Source organism: Ornithorhynchus anatinus, chromosome 7, assembly GCF_004115215.2.
Source record: "Ornithorhynchus anatinus isolate Pmale09 chromosome 7, mOrnAna1.pri.v4, whole genome shotgun sequence".
NCBI classification, from domain to species: Eukaryota; Metazoa; Chordata; class Mammalia; order Monotremata; family Ornithorhynchidae; genus Ornithorhynchus; species Ornithorhynchus anatinus.
Window position 1 is genome coordinate 1,063,167 of NC_041734.1, and position 14,516 is coordinate 1,077,682.

A 14,516-nucleotide genomic window follows, 5' to 3' on the forward strand; every position below is an offset into this window, starting at 1 on the left:
GATGGGGACGGCGAGGAACGTTTAGCCAAACCCCCAGACCTCTAGTTAAATCCCTCTTCTGCCTCCCTCCCTTCACTGGCAGACGGACCACGGTATTGAACCTGAATTCCCTCCAGCATCATCAAGAGACGTTTTCTGCCACCTCCGTAGATCTGAAAAGCTTCCTACATTTAGTGGAGATTAGGTGATGCCACAAGCAATCAATACCAGCTATCAATTCTATACCTTGTTCGGAAGGACCGCTTGATTAAAGGAAGCCAGAGGGATGGCTGCGGACGTTAAAGCCGGATCCTTCCCCGGGCTCGGCGAGAGCTCGGAGTGGAGATCATTTTCCCGGGCGGGAGAGGAGACGGGAAATTTAAACCCCCATCCCCGAGGCCGGGAGAGCCCCCCCGGGGGAAGGCTTGAGATGCAGCAAGGCCGAGTGGAAAGAGCCCGGGCCCGGGAGTCAGTTTGAATCCCGGCTCCGCCACCTGCCTGCCTCGGGTGAGTCGCTTCACGTCTCTGGGCCTCAGTTACCTCGTCTGGAAAATGGGGATTAAGATCGTGAGCCCCGTGTCGGACAAAGGACGGCGTCCAGCCCCATTTACGTGCATCCACCTCAGTGCTTAGTACGGGGCCTGGCACATAGTAAGCACTTAGCAAATACCACGGATCTTCTTTTATTAAGACGCTCCCTGGGTGGGGGCGGCGGGTGGGCTCTGAGCACTGATGGTGATGGGCGTCCTCTGGGCCTGGATGCCAGAGTCTGGAACAGCCGGGGTTCCACCACGTGCTAAGACCTGTGTCTCAGCCCCGGCTCGGCCATCTCCAACAGGCAAAGGGCAACCAACTCATTTAATCATTCGTTCGTTCAATCATATTGATTGAGCGCTTACTGTGTGCAGAGCACTGTATTAGGCACTTGGGCGAACACAATACAACAATAAACAGACACATTCCATGCGCACGGTCGAGAGCGGGGGAGGCAGATCTTAACTGAAAGAAATAAATGACAGATATGTGCCAAAGTGGTGCGGGGCTGGGAGTGGGGAAGAACAAAGGGAATAAGTCAGGGTGATGGAGAAGGGAGCGGGGGAAGAGGATGTGGGGGCTTAGTCAGGGAAGGCCTCTCGGAGGAGATGTACTATCAGGAAGGCTTTGAGGTGGGGGGAGTCACTGTTTTCGGATTTGAGGAGGGAAGGCATTCCAGAGGCAGGACGTGGGCCAGGGGTTGGTGGCGAGACAGGCGAGACCGAGGCACAGCGAGAAGGTTGGCATTAGAGGAGCAAAGGCTGGGTTGGAGTAGGAGAGTGGCGAGGTGAGGTAGGAGGGGGCAAGGTAGTAGACCGCTTTAAAGACAACGGCGAGGAGCTTTTATCTGATGCGGAGGCGGATGGGCAACCACAGCTCCGTCACCTCCAAAGGCCCATGCCAGAGCTACAGCTCGACCGACTCCCGCCCACCGCACAGCTCTGTCTTCTCCAGTGCCCCGTACGGGAGCCACGGCTCAACCATCTCCCTTCCGCCCCACGGCTCTGTCATCTCCAACGGTCCACGTCTACGCCAAAGCTCAACCTGCCCTTGCCCATTCCACGGTTGGATCACCTCCAGTGGCCCTTGGCCACCCCACCCTCGCCAATCTCTCCCCCGCCCCACAGCCCATCCGCCGCCAATGGCTCGCTCCGGCTCCACGGCTCGATCGCCTCCGGGGCCCCGGGCCCACCCCACCGCTCGGTCCCCCCCCCCCGCCCGCTCGGTCGTTCGTTCATATATTCAGTCGTATGTATTGAGGGCTTACTGGGTGCAAAGCACTGTACTAAGTGCTTGGGAAAGTACAACACAGGAATAAAGAGAGACAATCCCGGCCCACAACAAGCTCACAGTCTAGAGAGGGGGGAAGAGGCATCAATACGAGTCAGTGGACATCGATATAAATAAATAAAATTACAGATACATACACAAGTGCTGTACTGAGCGTGCGACAGAACAATAAACAGACAGCTTCCAACCTGGCACCGTGGTTCGATCATCTCCCGCTCGCCCCACAGCTCGACCACCCCCTGCGACCTTCGCCCTTGCCAAAGCTCAGCTACCTCCCGCCCGCTCCACAGACCCACGCCGGCCGCCCAGCCCGATCATCTCCAACGGCTCCTGCTCGCCCCCTGCTCGCTCCCCGACCCACCCCCCACCCCAGCCCCGCTTTTCGGGAGACGTACGGTTCAGACGGAGAGACGTTTGCCGAGAAGGTCCGACGCGGAAGACAGGCGAGTGACTACGTCCTCGGAATGGTCCCCAGGGACCCGTCCCCTACACCCCGCGCACCTGGGTCGGCTCCACTGGACCCCCAGGCCAGCGGCGATCCCGTGGATCCCCGGAGACTCGGTCTCACCACCCCCCCTCATAACAGCGGAGTCCGGGCTAGCTGTCGGTCAAGAGCCCCCGCCACCGAGGGAGGAATACAAGAAAATGGTGGACTACACATAAGCCCATCACCCTGGGCCTGGGTGATGACGAGGCAGATTAGGATGTCGATTAAATCTCGCCGATGACTACTTTTCCGGATCAAGGGAAGGGAAGGCTTAGTCCTCTGGCCGTAGGGAGCGGATTCGGGCCTGGCGTCTCCATCGCCGGGGCCGGGGCAGACGGATGAATGGCAAGGAACGATGGCATCTGTTTAGCGCTCATTCTGTGTCAAGCACTGTTCTAAGCGCTGGGGTAGATACAAGCTAATCAGGTTGGACGTAGTCCCTGCCCCACGAGGGTCTCACAGTCTTAATCCCCATTTTACAGATGAGGGAACTGAGGCCCAGAAAAGTAAAGTGGCTTGCCCAAGGTCACACAGCAGACCAGGGGGTGGGGCCGGCATTAGAATCCAGGTCCTTCTGACTCCCAGGCCTGGGTTCTAGACACTAGGACCTGGGCGCAAGTTGGGAAAGGGAGTGACCTCGCTAGTGGAGAAGGCATGGGTCAGAAAATCAAACAATTAATGGTATTTATGGAGAGCTTCCTGTGTGCAGAGTACTATAATAATAATAATAGCAATAATAATAATAATAGTATTTCTTAAGAGCTTGCCAAGCCCTGTTCTAAGCGCTAAAGTAGGTACAAGGCAATCAGGTAGCCCCACGCGGGACTCACAGTCTTAATCCCCATTTTACAGATGGGGTAACGGAGGCCCAGAGAAGTTAAGCGACTTGGCCAAGGTCACACAGCAGACAAGTGTCGGAGCCAGAAATAGAACCCAGGTCCTCTGTCTTCCGAGCCCGGGCTCTTTTCACTAAGCCGCGCTGCTTCTCTATAGTAAGAAATACCGAGGCCTAGTAGCCTAGTAGGAAGAGCCCGGGCCTGGGAAGCCAAGGATGGTGGGCAAGTCACTCAGCTTCTCTGTTCCTCATATTAATATCTGTCTCACTGTGGGCAGGGAATGTGTCTTTATGTTGTTTTAAGGTACTTTGTCAAGCACTTAGTACAGTGCTCTGCACACAGAAGTGCTCAATAAATAACCATTGACTTGACTGACTGTCTCTGTTCCTCAGTCACCTCGCCTGTAAAACGGGGATTATTAAAACTGCGAGTCCCCTCTCGGGGTGGCACCTGGAGAGTTTCCAGTCCTCTACCAGTCTCGGCTCCGGGAGGGAGAGTCGAGCAGAGGCCCGTCCGTGCCACTCCTAGCTTGGGCAGTGGCTAGCGAGTGGCGGGCCATCGGCTGCGTGTCAAAACTCCCCCGTGCCGGGCAGAGAGTCGAGGGCAGAGATTCAAGTTTACCGCACGGAAGGCGACGATGCTAAACCATTACGGGTTTTTCCCAAGAAAACTCCAGGGATCCGCTACCAGAACGACTGCGGATGGAGAGCGGGGCGTTCCGGGAGGGACGCGTCCGTGGTGTCGCTACGCGTCGGAGACGACTTCGACGGCATAAGACAAGACTGTGAGCCCCACGTGGGACACGGGCTGTGTCCAACCTGATTAGTTTATATCTTCCCCTGTGTCTACCTCAGCGCTTAGAACAGTGCTCGGCACACAGTAAGCGCTTAACAAATACCAACATTATTATTATTATTACCTCACCATTTAGTACAGTGACTGGCACATAGTAAAAGCTTAACAAATACCCCTCCCCCCAAAAATTGGGGCAAGATAAACCCCATCGGTCTCCTGCCGTCCTGCCCCTGGGCTCTGTTTACATTCGTTGGTCGAACGGTCAGATGGTATTTACTGAGCGCTTACTCTGCAGAACAAGCGCTGTATTAAGCGCTTGGGAGAGCACAATAGGATAATATAACAAATTCCCTGCCCACAATGACTTCCGTTCCGCTGCCCCCGTGGACTCCGGGGGCCCCAGGTGGAAGGTGGTTCCCGGAAACCCCAGACACCGGGAAGAACACGGACAGAAGTCACAGACGGAGGCACCCAAGCCCGCTGTTTTGGCCTCTGAGATTCCGGCCGGGAATTCTACTAAAACACGACGGTCTCCTCTGGACCCCAAAGCTTCCGGCGACGCTCGGTGCTGGAGGGAAACCGTCCAGGGTGGCTCACCCCCGATGGAAATTCATGCAATCGTTCAATCGTATTAACTGAGCGCTCACTGTGCACGCAGCACTGTATTAAATGCTCGAGCACTGAACTAAGCGCTTGTATCTGACGGTAGACGCAGCCCCCCGTCGAGATCCGGCGAGATCCTCTGGATAAAACACGGGCCCGGAAGCCTGAGGACCTGGGTTCTAATCCCGGTTTCACCGTTTGTCTACTACGTGACCTTGGGCACATCACTTCACTGCTCTGTGCCTCAGTTTCCTCATCTGCGAAATGGAGATTCAATCCCTTTTCTTCCTATTAGGCTGGGAGCCCCACGGGGAACAGGGAGTGGGTCTGACTCGATTAAACTGGTATGTACCCCAGCACTTAGAACCCAGTGCTTACAACAGTGCTTGGCACATAGTAAGCGCTTAACAAATACCATCATTAACAGTGCTTGACGCGTAGTCAGTGCTTAACGAATACCATTAAAAACAACCTCCAAAACACCCAAACGCTGGGGCCTTCCTCCCGCCTGCCGTCCCTCAGCTCTGCTTCCTCTAGACTGTCAGCTCACTGTGGGCAGGGAATGTGTCTGTTATATTGTTCTGTTGTCCTCTCCCGAGCGTTTAGTACACTGCTCTGCACACAGTAAGCGTTCAGTAAATAGGACCGACATGAATAAATATGACTGACCGACTGCATCAGGGTTCCAGGCGAGGAGGGGAGAAGCTCCGGGCGACACGGATGTTTGGACACTGTAGCGGCAGCTGCTAATGGAAGGGAGGTGTCTCTGAAAATAGCCTAGCGGATAGAGCCCGGGCCTGGGAGTCAGAAGGATCTGGGTTCTAATCCCACTCTGCCACTGGCCTGCCGTGGGACCTTGGGCAAAGTCACGTCATTGGGCCTCGGTTCCCTCGCCTGGAAAATGGGGTCAAGACTGTGAGCCCCACATGGGACTGGGACTGTGTCCAAACCGACTGGCTCGTATCCACCCCGGTGCTTAGTACCGTGCCTGGCACAGAGTAAGTGCTGAATAAATGCCATAATCATTGCTTTTATTGTTATTACTATAATTAGGAAATGTTTCCCAGCCCACCGGTATATACCTCTGCAAACTCAAACTCGCCAAACTAGCTGTCTTCCCCCTTCAAAGCCCTACTGAGAGGTCACCTCTGCCAGGAGGCCTTCCCAGACTGAGCCCCCCTTTTCCTCTGCTCCTCCTCCTCTCTTCTACCCCCTTCCCCGCCCCACAGCACTTGGGTATATTTGTACATATTTATTATTCCATCTTATTAATGATGTGTATATATCTATAATTCTATTTATATTGATGCTATTGATGTCCGTCTACTTGTTTTGTTGTCTGTCTCCCCCTTCTAGACTGTGAGCCCATCGTTGGGTAGGAGTGTTTCTATCTGCTGTCAACTTGTACTTTCCAAGCAATTAGTACAGTGTTCTGCACACAGTAAGCGCTCAATAAATATAATTGAATGAATGAAACTCCCTCATGGGTCTAGCCTGGGAAAAGGCCTGGCTCTGAGGCCATTCCCACTTGCTGTGGGGTGAGAAAAACCACTGACCAGGGCCACGATCCATCAATCAATAGCATTTATTGATGACTTGCCGGGTGCGGGGTATCGTACTGAGCACCTGGGAGAGGACGATACAAGAGAACTAGCAGAGCTGGCAGAATCGCTCAATCAACCGATCTTTCAACGCATTTATTGAGTATTTTCTACGTGCGGAACGCTGTACTGAGCGGTTGGGAGAGGACAATACAACAGCGTTAGCAGACACGATCCCTGCCCATAACTCAATCAAACAACTAGTGGTTCAATGTATTTTTTTGAGCGCTTACTGGGTGCAGAGCTCTGTATTACGCGCTTGGGAGAGGATACCACGACAGCATTAGCGGTCACATTCCCAGCCCGTAACAAGCTTAGTGCCAGAGAGATGGGGCCCGCTGCAGCCCGCGTGGGAGGGCCTGGATGCCTGGATGCCCGCTCCTGGACTTGCTTGAGCGACCTGCTGCGAGCAGCTCACCCCCCGACTCCCTCCCGCTTTCAAAGGATTGGGCCGTGGCCAGCCCCCACCCCAATCCTGACCCGGCGCCCGAGACGACGGGCCCGCCGACAGGAAACGGGGCCGGGGGCCACGGCCCGGAGGGCCTGAGCGTCCCGCCGACGATTCAGCGTAGACCGAGCCAGTCGGTGAAAAGCAAGGCCCGGGGAGGGGTGCGGGCCGAAGAGGGGCGGGCCCGGGTGGACTCCAACCCGACACCCCAGAGAGGAGTCCACGACCAGCCCTTTCCCACCCTCGACATCTCCCAACGCAGAAGTGGGCGCCCTCCGCTCCCCAATGCCGCCGGGGCGCCGGCGGCGGGTGAGACCCAAGCCGAGAGCGGGCCGGGCACACACCCGAAGCCAACCACTTCTCGCGTCCCCCGGAGAACCTCTGAAAGCGACTCCAGCCTTCCCTGCCTCCGGTCGCCCCCTCTCCCCTGGCCGGACCCCCGCCCCCCAGCAGCCCCCGGCCAGCCGTCGCAGAGAGACCCTCTCCTTCATTTGGTTTTCCAACCGGACGCGTAAAAACTGTTCTCTAAAGAGCATGAGCGAGGGACCAATAAAAGATACCACGGCAGAGGTTATGAAAACACTATCCTTATTATCAGAATTTTTCCTCCCTGATATCACCGAGGGTTTCGTCGGGTGAGTCGCCACCCCATCCCCCCACACCCCCAACCCCACTGACCTTTCCTGTCCACCCGGGGTCCCAGCCGGAGGTTCCCGGGAAAGGGGCATGTGGACTCCACCCTCTGAACCCGCTGCGCCCAAGCCCCAGGCCGGACGCTCCTCGAGGGCGGAGCACGTGGAACTCACTTCGCTGCCTCCCGACCGCACCAAGCCAGTCAGTCGATAGCACTGATTGCACGCTTACTGTGTGCAGAGCACTGTACTAAGCGCTTGCGGAGAATCCAATGGAACGATAAGCAGACACGGTCCCCGACCACAGAGAGCTCACGGTCGCTCAGTCAACACCACCGGGAGACTGACCGGCAGGCCGGCCCGTCCGGAAGACCCCCGTGGGGAGGCTGGGGGCGGGCGGTACCTCCAGGAGGCTAGCGAGAGTTTGCTGCCGGGGGGACTGGGCGCTTATCACTTCCACACGCCCCCGGCCAGGCCCGCCGGAGCCCCGGCTTCGTCTTCCCCTCGGGCCTAGCACGCCCCTACGGTGCCCTCGGACGCAGGCCCGACTGCGGGTGACCAATTTCCAAGGCCGCAGTAAAATAAAAACCAAAACGCGCACGTGAGATCTCTTTACAGGTTCCCCATTTGGGTCTCTGTGGCCGACTGCGGCCGGGCCCCCCTCCCCAGCCACATCAAACGTGGGCCGGGGGGCAGCGGGGGTGGGAGAGAGAGAGAGGGGGAGAGAACACCGCCCCATAAAATTTACAGTCGCAAGTGAAGAATCGAACAATTAGTCCGCTATTAGCAGTTCATTAGGACGCCGTTTGATTTCCACGGAGGACGGGCTCCCCAGCTGCCCGATGGGGGTGGGGGGCGAGCGGGCAACGGGGGCGGGGGGGCAGTCGGGGATGACCGGCCCACTGGCCGTCCGGGCGTTCTCCGGGGAGAGAGGTGGCCCGGCGGCCCTCCCACGACCGGTCCAAAATTGGCCCGGCGGACGACGAGACCGAAACCGGGGTCGATTCTGAACACTGGGACATTTATAAAGGTGTACTGCATAAATACGTCTTCTGACAGATTTAAGACGAGGCCTCCTCTTGCCAAAAATTTTTTTCGGGGGGGGGGGGGGGCGGCGGGAAACGGGCGTAGAAAGGGAGAGGGAGGAAGAGAGAGAGAGAGCGAAAAACGGTCTTTTTAAATGCATAATAATGATTGATCTAAATCAGTCGTTCTTTCTTTCTCGGTGCACCCAAACCCTCGAACCACCTTTGATCCGTTTATAATTAAAACCAAAAGCACAGCCGTCTCATTTAATTCCAATATGGGCAGTTTTAATGCATAAAGTTTCGCATGTGGCTTTTAGCTTAAGAACATCTGTTTCTGGATTTCATATATAAACAGGACACTTTGGGGAACAGAGATTAATTCAGTTTGGGAATGCCATTCAAAACGTGTTAGCTGTTTCCCCGCACCAGGTCAACCAAAGGAAAAACAAGTTAAGCGCTCATTCTGCAAAGTAGCATTAACATTGGAATTATTGTATAATGGGCCTTGACTGGGTCTTATGTTTTAAATTACTGGTCTCTCTCAAATAAAACTATTAATCTTTTTTTCTCTCAGAATGTTTTACAGTCCTGTTATACTTATTAGCTGCTGGCAGCAAAGAAACTTTTAAATGAAAGCCAAATTGCTTTGGTCATGAGAAAGGAAATTAAAGCTCACTCTAGGGGGAAAAATTTCACTGTGAGATCCTCCTTAAGGTAGGGTTTCATAACCTCCTGCATGCCTGCTAAAGATGTCACCGCATGCAGGACTCTGCGTATGGTACTGATATAAAAAGAAAGTTGTAATGGGAACAATATGTTCATTTCGGAGAGATTAAGAGCTGCCGTGTTTTACACTGGGGGCCGGGCTCCGAGTTTGCAGAGTCTGGGGTGTGTACACGCATGGGGGAGCGGGAGAAGGGGGGAGACGGCGAGGGGGACGGGGGAAGGGGGGGACCCAGGACCGGAGGGGGGGCCAGGAGGGAGTCTACTCACCCAGCGTCTCGGGCGGGCAGTCTCTGACGAAGAAGATCTCGCTGAGGTTCTCCTCGTCCTCGGGGGGCAGGCCCTGCTGGTGGAGCTGCAGCCTGCGCAGGCCTTCCGTCTGGTGGTGCCTGACGGAATGCACGTGCTGGACCAGACTCAGTTTCCCCTTGGTGGAGTAATCGCAGAGGGCACAGTAGTAGTAGCAGGAATCGGGACTGACCGTCCCCTCGTGCTTCTGCAAGTGCTGAAAGGGAGGAGACGGCGCTCAGAGGGCGGACGACACCCCCATCCCCGCGCCCCGGGGATGCCGGTCCCCCTGGAGGGGGAGGGAGGGCCCGCTTCCTCTTCTCCCGCTCCCTTCTGCATCGCCCCTTGGACTTGGATTTTCTTCCTTTATTCGCCCTTCCCTCAGCCCCACACCACTCATGTCCGGATCTGGCCTCGACTGATTTCTGTTCATGCCCTGGACCGGAACGGAAGCTCGTCGAGGGCAGCGAAAGAGTCGACCGACTCTGTTATACTCTCCTCTCGTTCATTCGATCGCATTTACTGAGCGCTCACCGTGTGCAGAGCACTGTACTAAGCACTTGGAAAGTACAATTCGGCAACAGATAGAGACCATCCCTGTGCAACAACGGGCTCACAGTCTAGAAGGGGGAGACAGACAACAAAACGGAACAAGAAGACGGGCATCGATGACATCGAAAGGCATCAATTGCATCTTGGTACAGTATTCCGCACACAGTGAGCACCCAACTAATACCATCGACTGACGGATACAGTCGTCCTCTAGACCGGAAGCACGTTGTTGGCGGGGAACGTGGCTATCGACGCTCCCACGTTCTGAGTCCTGTGGTCTGCACACATCGAGCGCTCAATAAATAGCCCTGATCGATTGACCCGGGGGGCCCGACTCTCAAAGCCACGGACGTCCGGCGGGGCTCGAGGAGGCCGGGGGAGCGAGCTCGTGACTTGCGGGGGTCCGGAGGGCGCCCACCCCCTCGCCCCTCTTCCCCCCGACCCCTCCACCGCCGGGCCGCAGAGAGTAGCTCCCGGGCCGGGGGAGGTCTTCCCGCAGAGCGCAAACTCCAAGACCGGGGGAGACGGCGGAATTCCGATCGAGGCCGGCTTCGGCCCGGCCCCATCTTAGAGGGGTTACTCTGTTTCCAAAACTGACTCAAACGTAAATGTTTATTTAAATTTTCCATAAATCTGCATGCATGGAATAAACTTACATTTTCTATAAACAAAAATGTTTCTCTTAATTATATGTTAGATACACTAAAAAGTTAAGTAACTTAATTTGAAGTTTAACCTAATTCAAAACAGACACTATGATGTGAAACTCTTTTTTTTTTTACCATTCACAGTGACCCGCAACAAATTTTTGTGAAAAAAAAAAAATCTGTTTTCGCAAGCACTGCTGACTCTGATTTCAGCCCACAGCATGTAACAGGAGCCTTCCAAATTCTGATTTTTTCAATGGAAAAACTTTTACAACTCCCAAACATATTCGGTTACAGTAGTTTTATTTTTAAAAACTTTTTTCCTTTTTTTTTAAAAATTTACTTGGGGTGGCTCCATTTCAGGCAACCGACGTCAGTTCCCTGCAAATGGGGAGCGTGACAGAAATGGGGGATGGGGATGGGGGGCAGGGGGACTCTCAGATAACGTGGATTGGAGCGGGACGTCCCCTCCCCAGCCTCGACTGTCCGGCCCGGGTCCCCCTCACCTACCGAGGGGCCTCATCGATTTGGTTCGGGGGAGGACAGGACAGGTGGCGGTTCAGTGGTTAGCCTTCTGCGCTCGAGGACTCTCGGAGAGTCACCTGGCTCTGGCTACCGCTCAAATAATAATAACTGTGGTGTTTGTTCCGCGCTTCGGATATGCCAGGCGCTGTGCTAAGCGCTGGGGCGAACACAAGCAACTGGGGCTGGACACAGTTCCTGTCCCGCACCGGTGCTCACGGTCTTAATCCCCCTTTTACAGATAAGGGAACTGAGGCCAAGTGAAGCGAGCTGCCCAAGGCCACACAGCAGAAGAGGGGCGGCGCGGGGATTAGAACCCAGGTCTTTCGGACTCCCAGGCCTGAGGTCTATCCACTAGGCCAGGCTCGAGCTGACGCTCCGGACGCGAGCCCCGGCTTGGATGTCTGAAAACGGTTAGGAGCCAGCAGACGGTCCGGTTGGCGACTCTCCCGGAAACCGGGCCGCCCGGGCTCGTGTGCCAGACGGTGCCCGCGTGGACAGCCGGGGTCCCTCTCTCGGGAACGGCCTCGAGGACAGTCACCGCCCCGGACCGTTCTCTTCCCAGAAGGCACCGGAGCAGGCCGGCACCTGCGGGTTTGAAGCCGTCACCCTGAGCGACACCACCTTCCTGATCCTCCTTACCGGAAAAAAAAAAAACCGCGCCCCCAAATCACCTCAGAAAGTTCCACCTTCAAGACAGTAATGCCTCCCTGTCTCTCCATTCATTCATTCATTCATTCAATAGTATTTATCGAGCGCTTACTATGTGCAGAGCACTGTACTAAGCGTTTGGAATGTACAATTCGGCAACAGATAGAGACAATCCCTGCCCATTGATGGGTTTACAGTCTAATCCACTCAGCTCTCCCCCCACTCTCCCGTCTCTCTGGGTCTCTGTATCTCTCGGCAGGGACCCCGACGGCTTCCGACCCCAGCCTCGACGCCTCTGGGCACGGGGGCCTCATACGAGGCGTGTTCAAGGAGACCGTCCTCGGGGAATGAACATCCCCGAGGGAAGGAAGACGAGCCAGGCCCGGCGGGCCTGTGGCCGTGGAGAGGACTGCCACATGCGAGCTGGTCGTGGATAGGGATTGTCGCTGTTTATCATCGTATGGTTCTTTCCCCATCGCTCAGTACAGCGCTCTGCACACAGTGAGCGCTTAATAAATACGATGGAACGAAACGCGGGCACGGATGCGTACACGGGCGTGCGTGCGTGTGAGGGAGGAGTTGGGGGAAGAGGTTGGACGTGACAGAACAAGCCCTTCCTCGGGTTGGGGGGGTGAAGAGACTGGAAACGAAGCTCCCGTTCTGGAGGGGCGTCAACCCAGAGGCCCACCGGCAACCGCTGGCGAGTTCGCTGGACGGCCTGGTCCCCCCAAAAAGCGTCTCCGGATCCCCCGAAGGGCCGAGGGGAATGGAAGGAGCGGGGCGGCGCACACCCCTCTCTGGGGTCTTGTGAGGAGGGGGCGGGAGGGAGGAGGTCGGGGTCCGCGGACCCTTCACGCCTCACCGAGCGGGCGGCTCCGTCCGCCCAGCCCCCTTCCCCTTCAGCGTGAGCGGCCCTCCCCCCCGAAGTCCGTCCACCCCTTCCCCCCCAAACCGGGGTCTCCCCCAGACCCACCTTCACCCCCGCCTCGGGCCCCGGGCCGCCACAGCCGGCCACGGGGGCCGACCTCCCTCCCGGCCTAATGTAGGCCGCACAAAAACAAAGAGGCCCGGCGCGGCCTCCATTATCTGATCTTCCGCAAGACACAAAAAGGGCCCTTCTTCTGAGCAGCGCAGGAAGTGCGGGGGGGAAAAAAGCCTCTGCAGGTGTGGGAGCCGGCTCAAAGGAAAGGCGACGGACGGCAGGACGGACGCACGTACGGACGGCTAAAGAGATTCTTTCAGTGACAGGGATTAGAGGCCCGGCACCGGCGGTGGAACACATCTCTTCCTTTAATTTACAAAATTTTCTCACGAGCCTGTAAGAACCCGCCCCATCGGGGGCTTTTCTGAGTCCATTGAAACGTCTTAAGTTTTAATTAAGTTGGAGTTGTCAGAAGAAAGCTTTCTTGGCCCAGAGCTGGGGTCATTAATTACCGCTATCTTTGTTTCTTTCTGAAAAGGGCTCTCCGAGAGGAGGAGAGGCCGGGCCCTCCCTCCCCCTTGCTTCCCTTCCTCCTCCCTCCCTTCTCCCCTGCATTCATTCATTCCTTCAATCGTCTTTATTGAGCGCTTACTGCGTGCAGGGCACCGTACTAAGCGCTTTATTTATAGTGATGCCCGTTTATTTGGTTCGATGTGTACGTATCTAGAATTCCACCTATTTATACCGGGGCCTGTTCATCTGTTTTGATGTCTGCCTTCCCCCTTCTAGACTGGAAGTCCGGCGTGGGCCGGGATTGTCGCTCTTTATTGCTGAACTGTACTTTCCAAGTGTCCAGTACAGTTCTCCGCACACACTAAGCGCTCAATACATACGACTGAACAAGTGAAAGAATGAGAGTACGATAAAACAATAACCAGACACATGCCCTGCCCACAAGGAGCTTTCAGTCTAGGGTCTGCCTCCCTCCCTGTCCCCCTTCCTCCTCCTTTTCTCCATCCCTCCCTCCTCCCTGGGTCGCCGGGCTCCAAAAACCTCTCTCCCGGCCCCAGGCAGGACGCAATTAAGGAATCGGAGGGTCCTTCCAGTGGCCCCCGTTTGCAGAGCCAGCGCGGAATGTGAAAGCGAGGCCTCGGTTGGAAGGCGGCTCCGGGCCCGTGCAAAAAACCCACCCACCCTACGCACTCTCACGGACGCTCTCCCGGCCGACACCGCGGCCGCTCCACCTGCCCAACGCATTTTCTGGGCACCCGCGGTGTGCTGAGCGCCTCACCGGGCGACTTCTATGAGCCGAGCACTGTACGGAAGCAGCGTGGCTCGGTGGAAAGAGCCCGGGCTTTGGAGTCGGAGGTCATGGGTTCGAATCCCGGCTCTGCCACTTGTCAGCTGTGTGACTGTGGGCAAGTCACAACTTCTCTGTGCCTCAGTTCCCTCATCTTAAAATGGGGATTAAGAATGTGAGCCCCACGTGGGACAACTTGACTGCCTTGTGTCTACCCCAGCGTTTAGAACAGTGCTCTGCACCTAGTAAGTGCTTAACAAATACCAACATTATTATTATTATTGTTCTCTGAGCCTCAGTTCCCTCATCTATAAAATGGGGATTAAGACCGTAAGCGCCACGTGGGACAACCTGATGATCTTGTATCTACCACAATGCTTGGCACACAGTACGCGCTCACCAAATACCATTATTATTATTATTGTTGCACAAAGAGCGCTAGCCCTGTCTCGAATGCCCGCTGTAGCCAGAGCACTGTCCCGGGAGCATATTGTGTGCAGAGCACTGTGCCGGGTACCTGCTGGAAAAGGATTGCTATAATAGATGCCTAATTTTTATTATGGTATTTGGTAAGGCTTACTAAGAGTCACACACTGGTCTAAGCGCTGGGGTAGATACAAGTCAAGCGGGTTGGACCCAATCTCTGTCCCACAAGGGGCTCGCACTCTAAGTAAGATT

The 14,516-nt window shown here is 55.8% G+C and overlaps 1 protein-coding gene across 1 annotated transcript in view; it reads right to left on the bottom strand.

Annotated features, from left to right (window-relative positions):
* The window catches only part of ZFHX4 (zinc finger homeobox 4), a 109,439-nt gene that overhangs the window by 57,936 nt on the left and 36,987 nt on the right, over window positions 1-14,516 (bottom strand). The window contains exon 5 of the mRNA XM_029068831.2: window positions 9,227-9,461. Coding sequence (XP_028924664.1) covers window positions 9,227-9,461 — 235 coding nt within the window. The remainder of the gene's footprint in view (window positions 1-9,226; window positions 9,462-14,516) is intronic.